At 33.6% G+C, this 19,967-nt stretch overlaps 1 protein-coding gene across 4 annotated transcripts; it reads left to right on the top strand.

Annotated features, from left to right (window-relative positions):
• Positions 1-4,578: 4,578 nt before the first annotated feature.
• Positions 4,579-19,046, top strand: LOC145293686 (uncharacterized). Of its 4 annotated transcripts, none has more exons than XM_080140099.1 (3): positions 4,579-4,638; positions 14,635-14,859; positions 16,646-19,046. In XM_080140099.1, exons 2-3 carry the CDS (start codon positions 14,676-14,678, stop codon positions 17,374-17,376), a joined length of 915 nt encoding a protein of 304 aa, XP_079996225.1. In that variant the 5' UTR covers positions 4,579-4,638; positions 14,635-14,675; the 3' UTR covers positions 17,377-19,046. The 4 variants fall into 4 exon arrangements, with proteins under 4 accessions (XP_079996225.1, XP_079996215.1, XP_079996241.1 ...); XM_080140089.1 differs by lacking the exon at positions 4,579-4,638 and adding an exon at positions 9,080-9,531; XM_080140115.1 differs by lacking the exon at positions 4,579-4,638 and adding an exon at positions 9,090-9,429.
• The last annotated feature ends 921 nt before the right edge of the window (positions 19,047-19,967 follow it).

Genomic DNA, 19,967 nt, shown 5'->3' with positions numbered 1-19,967 from the left:
TTGGTTGTTTTTGTTTTATGGCATATCAACTCTTTTCAGGTTATTTAATGCCGAATCCAAAGATTTTGAAGAAAATTTTTTTTAATAGAATATATTTGTTGTTTTCACGTCGGTTTCTATTTAACCCATAGTTGGGACCCTAACAGGTACTACCACTCCGGGACAGAGTGGACCTGGGAGCAATGGTAATTAAAAGGTGGCTCCACACTCCCCAAAGTCCACAAGCTGGGGCCCTCACCACTCGATATAGTTTAAGGTCATATCCAGGAACCCCATTGAGGGACTTTTACCCTCTGCAGGGGGGCAGTCAGCGTATTCTAATGCCCCACCGACAGGGCCGGATAATTTCAGGACTAAATTTTATCACATTTATTCTTTGCAATTTTAAATTAAAAAAAAAAAAAATGTCTGTGCGTGCATATGTATTTATCAAAACAATCACTGATTATCCTGCCCTTATTATGTTCGTTGGACAAACATGGCCTCATCTGTCACCTACCGGTAAAAACGGCAAATTTGTATTTCGTAAATAATAATTAAAAAAGCCTACTTGATCAATTGATCTTCATTCCGTGACAAGTAGGTATACAATAAAAAGTTTTTCTCCATTTCTGTTTATCGCCATAAGTGCCAATCTGAATAAGCACCCAAATATGTTACACTTTTCCTCGGACAACATCGGGTATCCCTACTAGTTTTGTATACGAGTTGGATGGGCATACTATCTGATTGTTTCGAACATGGAGTCAGATGAATGATCTATCATAACCAAATTTCAATTACAATAAAGATGGATACCTTCTTTATCACATTCATCTAATACTAGTGAGACCTGTGGAAATTCCACAGGGGACTCGTTTATATGTAATATATTGATGTTGGCATTCTGTAGATGTTCAGTGTAAATGGAGACGCTCAGATATTATTGTAGCTTTTTTGTTAAAACTGCAAAAGTATTTATCTAAGCTAGCATGAACGGCCAGCAAAGTGCATCCATAAAGTACGCTTAAATATGATATTTTAATTCTTGCAGATTTTGTATATATTATTATAGAGTTAATGTTCTATCGATTTTTATATATTATAAAGCCGCGATTTCAAAAATAAAAAAATATATATATCCATATGACTTGGGTCCATTAGCTTGAATCGAAATCGAAATAAAAACTTATGAAAAATATATATATATATAACTTGAGTTCTGTAGCAGCCGACACTCGCTACAATCACAGGCAGGAGTTAGTTCTCACGATTCGAGATTTGAAAACCATTTCCCTTGGCTTGTCCAATCACAAGCCAGCTCTCAATCACGTGACAAAGTACATCACAAACCATCTCTGTCTAACTCACTGGCTGCAGCTGGCAGCAGACATTAGCCTGGGGTGAAAGCCCCGGACTGAACGTGAGTACTTCAAGCTAACAATGGCTCTTTTCAAACTCACATTTGTTTCCACGTGCGGTACCTCAAATGAACATTCTTTATCATGCAAAAGAACATACACCGACACACACTTAAGTCTTTGCCATTTCTTTCTCCATCTTGACAACTACTAGCCGTAAACATCCACGACAATATGTGAACACACTGAATACCTTGTACCTTTCTTTGTCCTGTAACCGGCTTCCTACATCCCAGCGACTACTAGCTATAAACATGTGTAAATGGAACTGTTCTCTCCTCAACAAGCCGGCAATATATTAATTCTATCTTCACACAAGAACACTTCAACCTACTAACCCGTTTCTCTCTTGTACACTCTACTAACGAAAATAACAAATAAAGTTTGTTTATTATATGTTAAAATGAGACTTCCTTTCGTTATCTTCATTATTAACTAAAATGGTGACCCCGGAATATGTAACCTTCGGCTTTATTTGTTATTTTCGTTATGCTTAAAAACAACAAGCTTTCAGTAACGCTACATTTTACACTGCCGACGAATTTTTTTTTCCTTTCAAAAATTTGGTTTGCCCGCATACTCGTCATGAAAAAAACAAAGAAGTATTAAAATAAAAAAAATACGGTTTGCCCGCATACTCGTCATGAAAAAAAACAAAGAAGCATTAAAATTTTTAAAAATACGGTTTGACTGCATACTCGTCACGAAAAAAATAAAGGAGCATAAAATAAAGCTGCTACTTTACACTGACAAGCGAAAACAATCTTCAAATGTCGCTTACTCATCACTTGAGAATTCTCTAAAACACTGTTCTGACACCGGACATTGTTTTCGCCGAAAAGAAAGACAAAACATTATCGTTTGAACACGATAAACTAAAAAAGCTGAAACATTTTCAAAGACATGTGTCATATAAACAAAATTAAAAACATTTTAACAAAAATACATTCCACTAGAAATAATTCCCACATTTTCACAAAAAAAATTAATAAATAGAATAAAACGTTTAAACTGGATACGTTTCCTCGAAATGAACAAACCAAAACAAAATAAAAACACCTTTTTCTTTCATAACGGTTACATATAAAAAACACCAGCCAAAAAAAAAAAAAGAGTTAACACTTTCTTAGTGTACGAAAAATTCTAATATCTGTCTTTTACTGTTTTTCATGCTAGTTTTTTTCTATTACTAACTCCCTGCCTTATACACGCACCACACATATTACAACAACAAAAACATGGGTCAACTCGATCCCATTTACACACATGGCATAAATATTCGCTGTTACAAGAAACACTCCTCTCGCAAAATAACATTAAAAAAAAAATTCTTTTCACTAAAAAGCAACGATTTTTTTCCACAGAAAAAATAAATAACTGTTTACTGAACAGTCGAGTCCAATTAAAACGCGTTACTGGCGACTAGCCATCCAAAACATTTTCACAGAAGAACACACTCAAAGCATTTATTTTTTCACAACCTCCACCGAAATAAACTCGTCAACAAATCAAATCGTCACCACCGTTTAGCAACGAGCAACTTAACGACTTCAAATTCCACTGGAATCGTTCAAATTTAAAGAAATTATATTCAATGCTACAAAACAAAGTTGAACATAGTCACAAGCATCAAGCCTCGTGTTGACATAAAAAAATGGATTTTACAAGCAACTGTCACGGACGGACATATTACAAAATCCTCACTACTTCGAATTTTCTAAATTACAACTGATACACATAAAAGAACCTTTCTTTTATTTCAGTAAACATTTTTTGTTTTTTTTCTGAAAACGAATCCAACAAGGGGTTATCTGTAGTAGCCGACACTCGCTACAATCACAGGCAGGAGCTAGTTCTCACGATTCGAGATTTAAAATCCATTTCCTCCTGGTTTGTTCAATCACAATCCAGCTCTCAATCACGTGACCAAGAACATAAAAGGGGAAATCACAAACTCTCTCTCTCTCTCTCTCTCTCTCTCTCTCTCTCTCTCTCTCTCTCTCTCTCTCTCTCTCTCTCTCTCTCTGGCTTCAGCTGGCAGCAGACATTAGTCTGGGACTTTCACCCCAGACTGAACATGAGTACTTCAAGCTAACAATGGCTCTTTTCAAACTCACATTTGTTTCCACGTGCGTTACTTCAAATGAACATTCTTTATCATGCAAAAGAACATACACCGACACACAGTAAAGTCTTTGCCGTTTCTTCCTCTATCTTGATGACTACTAGACGTAAACACCCACAAGAACACGTGAACACACTGAATACCTTGTACCTTTATTTTTCCTTTAACCAGCTTCCTTTGTCCCAGCGACTACTAGCTATAAACGCGTGTGGACTGAGCTGTTCTCTCCTCAACAAACCAGCAATATATTAATTCTATCTTTACACAAGAACACTTCCACCTACTAGCCCGTTTCTCTCTTGTACCAAAGCTACTTACTAACGAAGATAACAAATAAAGTTTGTTTATTAAATGTTAAAATGAGACTACCTTTCGTTGTCTTCATCATTAACTAAGTTCCTTCAGCCATAATCAAAACCGAAATCAAAACTTAAGAATTCTTGATAAAATTTTTCATAAAAAAAAAACAGATTACTGGAATGCCATCATTTATAATCGGTCTTTATGGGTCTTTAGTCGGGTCTTTAAACGTTAAAATTGAAAAGATCATTTTACATTTTGTACATTCATCTTAGTTTATTTTGAATTTTTAATCAGTTCATATGTTACATTGGTACAGTGGTAACGTCACCAGCTTTGAATGCTACAGTTTTGCTTTCGGTTTCGATTCTAGCTGATGGCACCCAAATACTTTTTTATTTACTTTTATAAATCATGACTCTATAATAATATATACGAAATCTGGACAAATTAAAATATCATATTAAAGCGTGTTTTACGACCGAGCAAAGCCCCACCCCCACCCCCACCCGCTAATAATCCAGTATATATTCATTTAGCAAAAATGTTAAAGGGTTGGTGATTCATTTGGAATTTCAACACTTTTTTTTTGTTTTTTTATTTTTTTGTTTTTGTTAAATGGAGACAAGGGGTAATCAGTGGAAATGACGACACTTCCCTTGATTGCTTTTTGAAGTTCTAACAATAGCGTTAAAACGTTTCATTTTTCCCAATCAAACTTGAGCAGAGAGAGAGAGAGAGGGAGGGGCGGGGAGGTTAATTGGGAAAATTGACTGTTCAGGTCACACAAGAAACAGAAGAACAAAACAAAAGGTATGCCTTCATATCCTTCTAATGCTTAACATGTTCACGTAGCACCTGTTAATTCGGACTTATACAACTTTTGGTGCAAGTCCATAAATCCCCCCCTCCTCTCTAAAAAAAAAAAAAGAAAATATCAGTACTTATTTAGAATTACACTTACTTTGAAAAACCAATATACAAAAAATGCAGAAAAGAAACATCTTTATGATGTGCATACCCGTCGCGGAACGAAGATGTCATATTCCAAAAATCACGTAAATTGATCAAGTAGTTTTAAAGTTAGTTTTAAAGTTAAAGTTTTAGTTATAAAGAAAATCATTTTTAAGTGAATTTGAGGTTTTCCATCCCCCTCCCCATGTGAAGAATGTCTTTCTAAAATCTCACAGAAGTTTGTATTATTTAGAGTTATCTCTCTTATGTTGTAAAGTAGCGTCGAGAGATCGCCGACCGTCGTTTTAATCATACAACTTGATTTTCTTTTCTTTTATAAATTAAACTATTAATGAATTTACATTATTATTTTGGCATACGATATTTTCATTCTTACTTACAACACAAATATCTTTATTTTTGGTATTTGTCATTGTCGTCGTTGTTGTTTTTTATTAGGAGAAGACGAGTTATCGATTTGAACCCAAATTTTCTACAAAATTATTAATTAAAGCTTAAATATTGTACGGTTCAATGTCAGTATAAAGACTATTGGAATATCTCACCGATTTCGCCGGGTATTTTTACACACATCTATATTAAAGAGAACTTGAATACCTACTAAAACTTGAATACCTGTTATAACTTGAATACCTACGTGTGTCTTTGAGTGTCTAAGGTCTCTCTGTAGACGGGTTTGTCAGGACAAGCTGGTATGAGGATACTTTTCCCAAAAGAAACCCCTGGCTAAATACGTATTATTTGGATTCATCAGACTACTGTTCTCATCTTGTGTGATTTTCACAACGTTTCGGTCAATGTTACCTCCGACCTCCTTCAGGTGTATCGTGTCGAACCAGGGAATGTTTCTGTTGAACTCGGAAATTGGGATGGAATTTCGAGCGGAACCTGTAAGACGACGCACATATTTAAAAAAAAAATAATAAACGCGGTTTTCCCTATATATTTTTATACTTATTTGCTAGGTAAATGTCTGAACATTCTTGTAAAAATAAACTTTATTCAATTTTATTCTTTAAAAAAAGATAATTCATGAGTACGCCAAACAGAGATTTATCAAAAAAATAATTTTGTTTTAAAATCGGAATTATTGACTTCAACTCCGTTGTTGGATATTAAAAATAATAAACGGGATTTTCAATATATAATTTCATGTTTATTCGCGAGATAAAAGTGTAAAAATAAGGGGGGGGGTTCTGTATAAAGTTGTTTTTATGACGGAATGAAATTTGGCCCGTGGCGTACTTTTTGGCGAGCTGGCGTCCCGGCGTCCCAGAAAAGAATCACCGCAATGTTTATCAAATATATTTTAAAAAGAAAAATGTCGGCATGTTTATAACTCATCTTGCCTTTGTAGGGGACTAGGATATATAAATCCCAATCCTGTTACAAAAGAATAATGAAACGAATGGAATTGAAGGAAACAAAAACTCAGTTGATGGATAAGATAAACGTGTCGTTTATTTACTGTTGAAAGAATGAATGTTTTAGATATAACATGTGTTCATGTCCGCGCGGGTGTAACCATCGTTCGTTGCAGGACTGGTGTTGTAGAAAGGAAAGGAAATGTGTGTTCATCTCAAGTTAGGGTCATTATCGTTTGTTCGCGCGTGGGAAGAGAAGTGAGTAATGTAATAGAACGAGAAATGGCAGTCCATCGTGTAGACAAAGAAAAGGATAGAGGGTTGACGTCAGTTAGCAGTCAGCTACGCGAAAGTGTTCTCAGGGACCAGTAGTAGATAGAGAGAGAAAGAGTGAGAATGTGTACGTACGGTCTGTTAGCTTTTTGTCCCACATAGTAGTAAATGGCGTGAGGTACGCCGTCGGTCCATAGACCGACCAGCTCAAAAGCTGGGCCGAAAAGGATTAGAAACAGCTTGTCTCTTCCTTTTATACTTGTTTCCGGTGATCTTTTTGTGCATGTGTGGATTTCCTTTGAAAGGAAGTGACGTCGTCCATGTGTGCGTACGTGTGCGCGTGTGTGAGTACATGTGTGCCCATTAGCGTGTGTGCGTATATAGGTGACTGTGAGTGTATGTACGCGAACGTGAATATATGTACGTGTGTGGACGTGGCCGCGTATGTTTGTGTGCGCGTATGTATATGAAAAGTACTATAGCTTGAAATATGAACGTGTTTTTGTGTGAGACTAGGAAAGGCTCGCGCACCTTTGATAACATTTATTTGTTATATATTTGTTTTTTGGCAACTTTTTCGAATCTATGTGTACAGTAAAACCAACTCGTTATGTGAACTATTTACAGTTAAAATGTTATAAAAAAAAAAAAAATTGAAGTTTTAAATATATTTCAAAGAAATGAATTACGCCCCGTGCTAAAATATTGATAATTCACCAATCGTAAAAAAAAACAAACAAACAAAAAAAAAAAAACACTGCCGTGAAAAATACTTACTTTAAAATATTTGAAAATACTCAGTAAAAACATTTATTAATTATTAAAAGAACGGACTGAAAAATATTATATAAAAATTGGGGTTTGTATTACTGTACACATAGATTCGAAAAAGTTGTCAAAAAAACAAATATATAACAAATAAATCTTATCAAAGGCAAGATAAGTTACTTTTCTACCTAACTGGATATGTTTTCGGTGTTTTTATTTAATGTAACATGTTTATTCAGCTCGAAAAACATACTGTGTTTACCGATGTATTGGAAAATTCAAAATGGAGCCCGACTCTCTCTTTAACACGGTAAGTTTGGGAAAAGGTACTATAAATATAAAACTAGACAAAATACTGTTAGAAACTCGCTCAATATATATTGCCGTGACATAGGTTGACATATATTCGGTGGTTTTTTAATAGTATTTTTATCTAGTTTATTATTTATAACACCTTTTCCCGAACTTACCGTGTTAAAGAGAGAGTCGGGCGCCATTTTGAATTTTCCAATACATCGGTAAACAATGTATGTTTTTCGAGCTGAATAAACATGTTACATTGAATAAAAACACGAAAAATATATCCAGTTTGGTCGAAAAGTAACTTATCTTGCTTTTGATAAGATTTATTTGTTATATATTTGTTTTTTGACAACTTTTTCGAATCTATGTGTACAGTAATACAAACCCAAAAATTGTTTGTTTTGCAGTAAAAAGAAAAAAAAAAGAAAATGAAATATTCGACTTTCTCCAATAAAAATAAAAGTTCAAATACAAATTCACTTACGATATTTTGATTAAAATTATCTCAAATGTGCAATTATAATAATTATTTTCCGAATGGAGAATTGTTCTTTTTCTTTAGAACATACATGGACAATCGGTAACACATATTGGTAGCCATATTTTTTTATTCCTGTTAGCATGACCACGCGGTTGAATACCGGAAGCTGTCTATACCTACAACTTAATCAGGAAGTGACGTTACGCTGTCATATGCATCGGCCTTCTTTCTCGGTAGCCACGGTACAAACCCTCCTCATGTTAAAAACGGCAAATGTTATAATATCCAGAAACCTATCTGTTTGCCCCCGAATTTGAATATGATATTCGTTTTCAGCATACATGAAAACCTAAAAATCGTCAATTTGAATGTGAATGCTGAGTTAATTGTGGGAAATTTTAAATTACTTAGCAATTAAAAAGTAATTAATTAATAGTAATTAAACTTTTAATTTTTTAAATAATAATCAAGAAAGTAAAGATGATAAAATAAACAACTGCCATCCAGTTTAATTCAATTATTTTGTTGTTTTTTTACAATTCTCTTCTACGTGTGTGTGGGGGGGGGGCATCTTATGGATGGCCAATTGTGAAATAACCAACCTAGTTTTTCTTTACTTCTAAAATAGTTACAATAACATTTTTTTTTTTAAGAGACGTTTCAAGGGAAACGAGATAATAAAACTGGGTTTGTTTTATAATCCACATAGGTATGAAAACGGTAACAAATAAATGTTATCAAGGCAAGATAAATTACTCTTTTACCTATCTGATGAAGTTTTTAGTAGTTTTATTAAGTTTAAAACGTTTAATTCTGTTTGAAAAACATGTCGCGCGTAAGGTGAGAACAAGAAAAATGGTCGGGAACTGACTCTTAAATATTTGAAGTTTTGATAATGAAAATAAAAAATTATACAAAATACTGTTAGAAAGTCACCCAAAATGGGAACATATATCGGGTGGGTTTCTTGACACTATTTTGGATATCTTTTCTGTTCTTTTTCATCAAATTTTAACATTTGTTTTAGATGCAATTTTACATATTGTTAAAGGGACATAACTAAATAATTGTTAACATTTCGAGTCACCCATACAAAAAAAAAAAAAAAATCTTCATTAAAGCAGAGTTCTCCCGCGGGAATTCTGTCATAATTGTTTAATTTTGAAACAATATCTGATGCCTTCAATCATAGCTGGAGAATTAAGCCATTTTTTTTCTTTCGTCTCAAATTCACTTAGTATCCCTTTTTACGGTGCTGAATATCGCCCACGCCCCCCCCCCCCCATTAAAAACTGGGTCTTTTGCTCTGGGGAGGCAAGTAATATATTTTTATTTTTTTTAATTGTGAGAGCGCTTTTTTTCTTTTTTTTTTGTAAAATATCTTTTATAGATTTATAAGCACTTACAAATGTCGAGTAAGAAATTGTAGGCGTAAAGGAGGTTAGTTTGCCAACTTTTTAGTTTTGTTTTACTTTCTTTTGCGCACATGAAGTCAAGTTGTGAAAACATTGTGGTTGAAGTTAGAATACCAATCCTTTTCAGGTACCTTTTTTATTTTTATTTTTTTTTTAATTTTATTTATTTTTTTTTTTTTTGCGACTTTCTTTTTCATATCTATCAAATGTATTACTAGAATTTTAATTTACTTTTATTAAAAGCTCGGTTCCAATTTCCCTTTGAAAGAATCGAAAAAAGATATCAATAATTCGCAAACCCCATTTAGCTAAAATGTACTTTATAGTAGAATAGGAACTGTGCTATTTTTTTCTTTTTTTTTTAATATGGTTTTCAAGTTGAATTTAATTTTACTGTACATTTTGTTTATTAAATTGCTAGGTGAAAGTATAGAATAGTTTGTTTGTTTGTTTGTTTTTAATTTCCTCTTCTCCATTTAATGAACGAGTTTCTAAATAATAGCGTTATTATTTCAGCACGCTCATTCTGCATAAATACAATTACAGTCATTGTTTTTCTAATGTTCTAAAAAAAAAAAAAATTAATGCATTGATATTTAGTCCTGACTTTTTTTTTTAATATTACAATCAAATGAATTTGGAAAACTTAATAAATAAACAATGTCAACTCCCCCCCCCCCCACACATGTAATATCGCGGATCCGTTTGTTTATTTTTTTTTCTTGACGCAAAAATTTATGAACAAACAAATAAATCGCCAATTTTAAATCATTCAATTATTGAACGTGTATTTTTTTTGTCTAAATATGATCCCATAAAACAATATAAAACTTTTATCACGGCCTTTTTTATGTTAATGTAAATATTTGATAGTTAAAAACAAAGACATGTGCCCGCCCGATTGACGAAAAGTTCGTATTTTCTTTCCGATTTTTAAAATGTCATTATTTTAAGAAACGGAATTGGCAATTTTCCTTAAAAAAGATATCTGTCATCTATATTAATAACAGTGTGACCATTTTTCCTTCGTATGTGTATTTCCCGTATCATCGTAACTTGGACACACATTGAATTCTTCTTTTTTTTCTTCTTATTTTTTCATTATTTAATCGAATATTTGCTGAAACCAAAAGTGCAACGAAAAAAAAAAAAATTATATTTTGAAAATAATTTACGAAATTAAATCCCGCGCAGTGCATCGGTTTCATAAATACGTCAACAATTTTAATGTTTTTGTTAATAGTTGAAGAAGAAAAAAGTACAAATTACTTCGCGGCCCTTCGAAATTTGAAAGGACTTTAAAAGCATTTAAACTGTCGAATATGAAATCATTTCTTGTTTTAAAATTCTTGGCAAATCTTCATGGATTAAAAGATTGAAAACTTTGGAACCAGGAACGGAATCTATTTGCATTCAGTAATTTTAGAAATGAATATAGATTAAAAAAACAGCATTGTCGTAATATTATTTATTTATTTATTTATTTTTGCATAATACGAAGCAAACGGTACTAGTGAAAGTGCACTTATTAATCTGTGCAGTGGTGCTGGTGCACTGCACTGCTGAAATAATAACGTTATTATTTAGAAAGCCATTCTTAACATGCGAGGGGAGGGGGTTGTACCTATTCTGTATTTTTACCTTACAATTTAAATTAAATTGTAAGGTAAAAATACAGAATATTAAATTATTTAATAAAAGCAGATATAAAACTCTGATTAAACTTGAAAATACTATTTAAAAAATAGCGCGGATCAATAAGTGCATTAGCACCAAGCAAACTATTAAAACAAACAAAAAGATAACTAGAAATGACTCAGCAATCTTTCCACCCTCCAAAAATCCTTTAAAATTACCAGTATTGTAGGTTTTCGGGAGTGCTAAAAACGAAAATAACGTTTAAAATTCCAGGAAACAAATAGTTTCCAAATTATGAAGAAATTATAGTTTCAAAAAGCGGGGCATCACTTTTCTATATCAATTTAACGTAAAATGAGCACCCACTTTATGGCCACCTTTTCGCGGGTGGGGAGGGGAGTCAAAGTAAAATGAACACAATTTAACGTAAAATGGGTAATTGTGGCCTGATGGATCAACACAAAACCTACTTTAAAAACTTTCTTCTTAAAGTTTTCGGTTGTGCTGAAAACGAATATCGCATTTAAATTTTCTGCAAGTTTTCCGGATATTAAGTAGTGTAATTCTTTATGTTATAAGTGGTGACCATTGCTGTACACGTAAGTGTGCGCATATTTTGCCAAAACCAAAAAAGCACCGACTAAAAAAAATTACCAGAACCCCAAGAGGTAGCCATAAAGTGGGTGCTTATTATAATTATTGAGACACCTCATCCCAGGTGCCCAAGGCCATACTGACCAATGCTCCGTATTCGTAAAACTCAGCCTCTTAATCATATCATCTTGAACAGGTCCCATCACTATAACCCTATATAGCGATTTCCAGGACAACACTCAAGTGCTAGAGAGGCTTTCTTTCACCCGTAAAAGGAGCTTCAAAGACTGTCGACGCTTGCAATAAAAGGAGCTTTTACTTTGGGGGCAACCTATGTGCCTCCTGCCTCTGGCGAGTGCACACTTTTAAAGCCGGAAAAGCTTTCTTAGTGTCTTCTTTCCAGAATTCACTATTTCCCTCACATGGTGTAGACATTTGGTCTAGGTAAGTTATGCGAAGTGTATACCTCCGGATATCAATGCTTGGCATGCTCAGACTGCCTTCCGACGGATGCAGGTAACAGATCTCTCTACTTACCATGGCTTTCTTTCCACACCACAAGAAATTGAAAAGAGCGCTCACTAGTTGTAATTGTGTGGTTTCCGGAAGTGGAAGTACTAATAGACAGTAGAGGATACGAGAATAAATGTGCAAATTGCAGACCTCTGCTTGACCCTTTAAAGTTAGATTTCTCAGGGACCACAAATGTGTAGTGGCCTGAACCTCTTCCAATACTTCCAACCAATTTTTCTCTAATTGGAGGTCGGGACCAAACCAGACACCGAGTGTCTTGCAAGGTCCATCGGTTGCTCTGAAGGGGTACGCTTCTCCAAGCACCAATGCACAAGCCCACAGACTTATCACAGTTGATTTTGGCCCCTGTCACCTGTTTATACGGTCTTATTTCCATGTCGACAACTCAACACTGCTCGTTACAAGCACAGTCCCATTGTTAGCATAGGCAGAAACTTTACTCTTGGTGCAAATACCTGGCAGAGTAATAATGCGACGGACCAGATTCACGCTAAGCCTGCAGAGGAAAGGTTCTAATGCAAGCACATAAAGCAAAGGTTAGCATGGACAACCCTGACGAATTGATCTGGACAAATTGAAAGGCCTTGACCTCACACCATTCACCTCTACCAGCGCACCGGGTTTTGCATACAGGAGGCAAAACCAGGAACAAAACAGCGAAGGAAAGAACAGCCTCCAGGTAATGATGATTGACCCTATCAAACGTTTTGGACTTTTTTTTTATCAATGCGGCTTGTGTCCATTTTTACAAACGGTTTGATAAAATTTGGGCTAAAATCTTTAAGTCTGTGTTTAACATCGTTAAGGGCTGAAAATGACTTATATTCAAAAACTTAATTCGAACTTTGGTAATCGTTGCTGTTGGTGACATAAATTATTCTAAAGGAAATAGTTGTGAAATTGGCTCTCAGCAACTTATTTTGGTTTATCTACCTATTTGTGACATATTTGCATTAAAAAAGATGTTAATATTTAAAATATGTCTTAAACAATTTGGGTTACCATAAATAGTGACTGTGTGTAAAATATTATGTTCAGCCATATTGATTGTGGATAGGAAGTACATAATTGGATTATTTTACTTGCGGGTCTACATGCAAATCTTGATTATTTGCACAAGTTCAGACCTCTCAAGTCCTGGCCATTTAACTTGGAGCATTTGTGTCTTCAATAAGTTTCCAGACTTTTTTGTATGAGCACTTTTATTGATAGTTCACACATGAAACTCCAGTCTCCTTCAAAGTAATCCCCTCCGGCTGCGATGCACTTGTTGTACCGTTCCAATAACTTCTGGAAAGCCTCATGGAAGTCCTCTTGTGTAAGCGTGTCAATGACCTTCATCACAGCCTCTTTCATCTCCTCAATTGTCTCATAACAACAGCCTCTAAGGTTTTCCTTGAGGTTAGGGAATAACCAAAAGTCACAGGGAGCAAGGTCTGGGCTATAAGGGAGGGTGAGGAACTGTCTTGATGTTCATCTTGGTCAAATAGTCTGTGACAAGGATGAAGCACCCTTGGGACAAACTTTGGGCAAATCTGTCACATCTTCAGTTCCTCGCAAATAATTGTGTGTACAGTTCCCACACTGATATCAAACTGTGCATTTATTCTCTCTATAGACACACGATGGTCCTTATCCATGAAATTCTTTATTTGGCCAATCAAATCTGGTAATCTGACTTCCACATCTCTCATCATCCCTCGGACTCTCTACCTTCCTTGAATCTCTTATACCACTAAAAAACTGATGCAAGATGGTCCAAAAGCAGTCTGAAGCATTCCATACGTTTCTGTGGCATTTTTTTTCCTAATTTAAAACAATGTGAGTCTTATTTAGACAGCATAATCTTTTGTTCAAATTTTTCAGGGAATAAAGAAATGTCTTTTTATATGCAATCTATATACTGTACAGTGATTCCATACAATTCTCTCCTGGTGCTACCAAATCAGTCTGTCTGAAGATATCAGCTTCCTGACTTAAATGTATCAAACATTGATATTATCGGAGGTCTGCAAAGTCAAAAACAAATATAATTTTTCTCTACGAAACAATGAATAAATATTTGAAGATATAAGCAATTTAAAGCATAAAAGCTTTTACCAAAATTACTGAACCCAATAAGGGTTTATATGCTGTAAAAACAAAGCAACCAAACTAAACATCATGAATAAATATTTGAAGATATAAACAACTTAAAGCATAAAACTTTTTTTTTTTTCAAAATTACTGGATTCTGCACTAAATAACAAAAAAAAAAAGGTTGGTATGCCATAAAACAAAACAACCATACAATTCTCTTCCATTTTTCAAATCTACAGAAACAATGAAATTCATTTAGTCAGTGTGATTATTAATTTGTAAAAAAAAAAAAAAAAAAAAAAAAATCTTCCCACTTTTCAAAATAATTCTTTATTTAACTGCACCTTTTTTAATTTCTATTTTTAACCTTTCCATATCTTTACAGTAACAATACGTGTTATTTTCACGCGGAATCACAAAAACAAAATGGCCGGAACTATCATGATGGAGATATGTGCAAAGATTGCTTTCATTCCAATCCGAATATTTTGTATAGTCTTACTCATTTTACAAATGGCAATAATTGATGTCTACCTCGTGACTTACATCAATTCCAAGTGGTTGGCCTTTATTGCAGGTGACATAATCGTTGTCTTACTCTTCATCACAGGTGAGTGAAATCTTTTATCTTCTACAGGTAAGAATTGTTGTCAATCATCAAAAAATTTGACTTTGATTCTAATTCCAATTTCTGAAATAGTCCATTTCTAATTTGGACATTTGTAATTTTAAAAAGTTAATAGTTTCTTCCCCAGAACTGCTAGACTTTGGAATTCCCTTCCAGGTTCTTGGTTCCCCGACTGTACTGACATGCAGAAGTTCAAGTTTAGTGTAAACAGACATCTTGCTGCTCAACTCCCTACATAGTATCCCTGCACAATTATGTCCCAGATAGTAGCCCCTTGGGGTGAAAAAGCAATTAAAAAAAATAATAGTAATTAAAGCAGGACAAATTAAGTACAAATAAGAGAAGAGTAAGACTGGAAAAAAGAAAAACATGAAAAAGTAAATTAACTCAAGTTTATGAAAAGTCGGCCATCGCTAATTAGGTGTACTCCAGGATAAAATAAGACAGAATATATATATATATATATATATATATATATATATATATATATATATGACTACTTCATTTAATCAGATAGATTAATATACAAAAATATAATTTTATGCATAAATTTTCAGTATTTACTTCAACAGTGCTCAATACATAGGTAGAGCTAGGTAGTAAGTTATAAAAATATATATGGCAATTAAGCCTGACAAATTCTCACGATAATGAAATGTGGAATATTCTGTGTAACTTAATTGCCATATATATTTTTATAACTTAATACTAATATATATATATATATATATATATACACAAACTTAGATATATATATATATATATATATATATATATATATATATATATATATATATACTTTTCATTTGTTTTACATAAGCATTAATATGTCGCTATACAATCATGAACATGTTTTGGTCAACCAGTTATAAATAACTAGAGACCTCTTCAGGCGATATTGCTTACACAAAAGTTTAGTCTGTAACGAAAATATCATATGAAGAGGTCTCTAGTTATTTATAACTGGCTGACCGAAACATGCTCATGAATGTGTATCAACATATTAATGTTTATGCAAAACAAATAAAAAGTATATCTAGCTCTACTTCGGTATTTAGCGCCCTTGTATTAACTTTGTTAAAACTTCATTGGTTGCTTTACATCTGGAAAATATTAACCTGAAATTATGGCACCCAAGTCATATTCTTGTTTTTTGCTTTTGAAATCACAACTACAAACTGAGTACAATATAATAATCGATAGATACAATAATAATAATAAGTACAAAATCTGCATGAATTAAAATATTTTTAAGTGTATTTTACAACCTGGTAACACTAGGTGGCCTGCTAGTTGTTTATATTTTTATATATAAAAAGATGTGTTATTTGCTCCTTTTTATACAGCATCCAATTTCAGCATCATGGTCCCAGCCCAGATAATTAATTCTCTGGAGGGAATTAATGACACAAAAAAACCCGACTAAAGATGTCATCAAACAAACAATATATCCAATACTTGATTTGCTTATAGTGAACAAATGGGGAGCTGGTTATGCCATGCCAAAAATGTATCAGGCCTTCAAGAAATGTCCTCACAGTGCAGACAAAGTTATAATCCCCGGCAAATGGTCATATCATATCATCTTTCTAATGTTTTCAAACAGATTTTTCGTTTTTATCTAATATAGCAATTTACACCTTACTTGATAATTTTGTGCTTAAATAACTTTTTTCTATATTTTTCTTTTTACAATTTTTTAACTCATTTACATATTTAATTGATTTTTCTTCTTCTTTTTTTTTCTTTAATTCTTTTTTAATTGAAGCTCTGGTTTTATCATATTTCCACCTGCGTGAACAGCGAGAATCATCGATCTCAGCCGGTGTTGTACGAGCCAGCAAACTTCCGTTCAGTTACATTGCCTGGGGTGTCTACGCTTTGGTCTTCGTCGGCAAAGTTCTCGTTTGCTTCACATTCTTTGCTTTCAAACTCCACGAGAGAGACTTCTGGGGTCCGAACATCCTTAAAATGATGCTAGCTCTATCAGCGCCCCTCTTTCTCTTATTCCTACTTTCTCATTACAGCACTTCAAAGGAAAGTGAGCGCAAGAAGTTCATAGATCACATCACCTCAAGTGTCACCTTCGACATCTTCGATACAGTCGACATCCTAGATATTCTTTTTGTCGAACAATCCAGAATTATTCTCTCTTTTTCAATGGAGAAGGCTATTCTAGCAACAGGCCTAGTTAATCTTTTTCTGCCACTTATTCCGCTTATGGTACTTAGTAGAACACAGTTCGGAGAATATCGACTCAGAGAACACATTGTTGACGTCTACAAGATCTTGTTGATGCTGGTCGTCAACATTCCATACATTGTAATTCGTCTCCTACTTTGGAATGTCTATAATCGAAACATCTCAATTTTCTTGATGAAAAATCTTCTGGCCATTTTTGTTACTATTTATGATATCTACCAGAGGAAGCAGGAAGCCATATTGGACAAGGTTGATGCAGCTCGTACTGAAGAAATTGCTATGACTCAACCTTGCTAACAAAATTGCTGTGACTCAACTTTGCTAACAAAATTGATATGACTCAATTCTGATCACAAGATTGATATGACTCAATTCTGATCATAAGATTGCTATGAGTCAGTTTTGATAATAAAATTGCTAGGACTCGATTCTGTTTACAAAATTTCTATAACTCAACTCTGCTCAAAAAATCTTTATGCTTCAACTCTGCTCGCAAAATCCCTATGGCTGAATTCTGCAAAAAAATCACTATAACTCAGCCCTGCTAAAAAAAAATCACCATAACTCAGCCCTGCTCAAAAAATCACTATAACTCAGCCCTGCTAAAAAAAAAAAATCATCATAGCTCAGCTCTGCTCAAAAAATCGCTATAACTCTACCCTGCTCCAAAAAATCACTATAACTCAGCTCTACTTTAAAAAAAAAATCACTATAACTCAGTCCTGCTCAAAAAAATCACTATAACTTAGCTGTGCTAAAAAATCACTATAACTCTACCCTGCTAAAAAAAAACACTGACTCAGTTCTGCTTAAAAAAAAATCACTATAACTCAACCTGCTCAAAAAAATCACTGACTCAGCCGGCTAATAAAAGCACTGACTCAATCTTGTTCACAAAATCACTATAACAAACCACAAAACGAAGTTACTTTTACACATAAGTTTTATTTTCTCATTTTATCATGATTCCATTATTTTATGTCTTACCAAAGATATTTATTTTAACTTTTATGTTTTTTATTGAAACAATTAAAAATGAAACGCTACTTTGCAGTGGTGCATAAAGATCTGGTGTTGTACAGTCAACTCCTTGATTGTATGCCTCAAAGACTAAAGTATAATCTTAGTACTGAGAGATATTATTATTAGGTTGGTGCAAAAATAATGTTGTTTTTTTTTTTTTATCAGATATAAATATACGTCAAAAAATGACATTATTTTTGCACCAACCTAATAGAAAAGGAGAACGATTGGATCCCATTCCCCTCATTTTGATGCCGGTGATGATTGCTTCTTCATACCACTTCTATTTTGCATGTCACAGAATTTTACTTACTTTGATGGAAGGAGAAGAAATTGCAATTAATGTTGCTTTGAAAAAAGAAAATATTTAAAAGAAGTCATAAAAGATTTTAACATTGCATTGTTCATTTTATTACAATATTATTGGACTACTATTCTCATCTTGGTTGTTATATTCACGGTGTAAAAAGTAGTAGTAATAAGTACTAATACATAATATTTAGATAAGATTACGGCTCCCAAAATTCACGATAAAATTATCCACATTGATATGTGTTGTCATGGCTTTTAACAACCATACTCTTCTCAAGGTTGGAGATTCAATCCTTATTGTCAAGAATCACATAAATTAACACCTTTATCTAGTTATAGCTAACAGAATGAAAACAACCTATCCTTATGGATTAAACAAAGGGTTCAGTTTCAAATTCTATTCATGTTGCCAAGTTAAACATAAAAGATTGACTAGGTTTCCTAGTTTAAAAAGATGTACTTGAAGGTAACATCAACTGAAATGTGAATAGTAGTCGAATAATACAAATGCAAATGAAATTTAATAGTAATAATATTGGGAGGGGGGGTGGATAATTAAAGTATTTAACAACCACATTTCAATACTTTAATTTTCTAGTAATATGAATAAACCTGTGAACCATAAAAATAAAGGTGTTGTTGTCTCTTTGATAAGCTTTTGTTCTAGGCATATACAGTCTTAATTGAAGATGACCGAGTGTCATAATTATACAAAGGCTGGGTCAAAGCATGGAGCCAACTCGTGCTTGACTATTCTCACATACGCAACGATGCAACTTCCTGTTTTCTTGTCGTGTTCATTTATGGTGATGATTTTCCCACATTTAAGTATAACTTCTGTTGAGCTATAAATGTTCATCAGATTTCAGTATTTAAGAAACATTAACGTGTACATGTGTGAATTTATATCTGTGTGTGGATTCATTGCACTGCCAGTGACTGTCCACTTGTTGTCTTCATCCGAATTTGGTGTTTGATTTTGATATTGACCATAGTGTCAATCATATGGTTTCAGTCATTGTTATAACAAAAGGATTTTTCTTTCCAAATAAAATCACAGCTCAAGTAAAAAGCAAGTAACAACATTTTATTTTATGACGTTTAAAATGATACTTGGTTACTTTACTGAACGGCAGTCTTGCAATGAAGACAAACACTTCTTCTGACCATGTTTGGTTAGAAGAAGTGTTTGTCTTCATTGCAAGATTGTCTTTCCATTTAAGGCCTCAGGAGCCCTTCTGTTTCTTAGACAAAACAGAAAGCAACTGACAGTTTTGCTGAAATATATATATATATCAGTTAGACCACACTGCTAGACCACTTAATATTTATTACCTGTTAATCCATGGGGCATAAAAATAGACTGACCATGAAAACTTGTCATCTGGAATGAACATGGCTTTCATAAAATTTTAAGTGACTCACAATCACAGCATGGAACCTCATATCCAAAAAATATTATTTCAAAGAACCAACTGATTTCTTTGGTTGTTTCTCTTTGTTGAATATTTTTGCAGTAGTGAAAATTGAAAAAAAAAAAATCAAAAAGCCTA

Source organism: Euprymna scolopes, chromosome 2, assembly GCF_053919585.1.
Source record: "Euprymna scolopes isolate OS-2025 chromosome 2, ASM5391958v1, whole genome shotgun sequence".
In the NCBI taxonomy this organism is placed as follows: domain Eukaryota; kingdom Metazoa; phylum Mollusca; class Cephalopoda; order Sepiida; family Sepiolidae; genus Euprymna; species Euprymna scolopes.
Note: the sequence above shows the minus strand (reverse complement) of the source record. Positions and strands in the feature narration are given on the sequence as shown.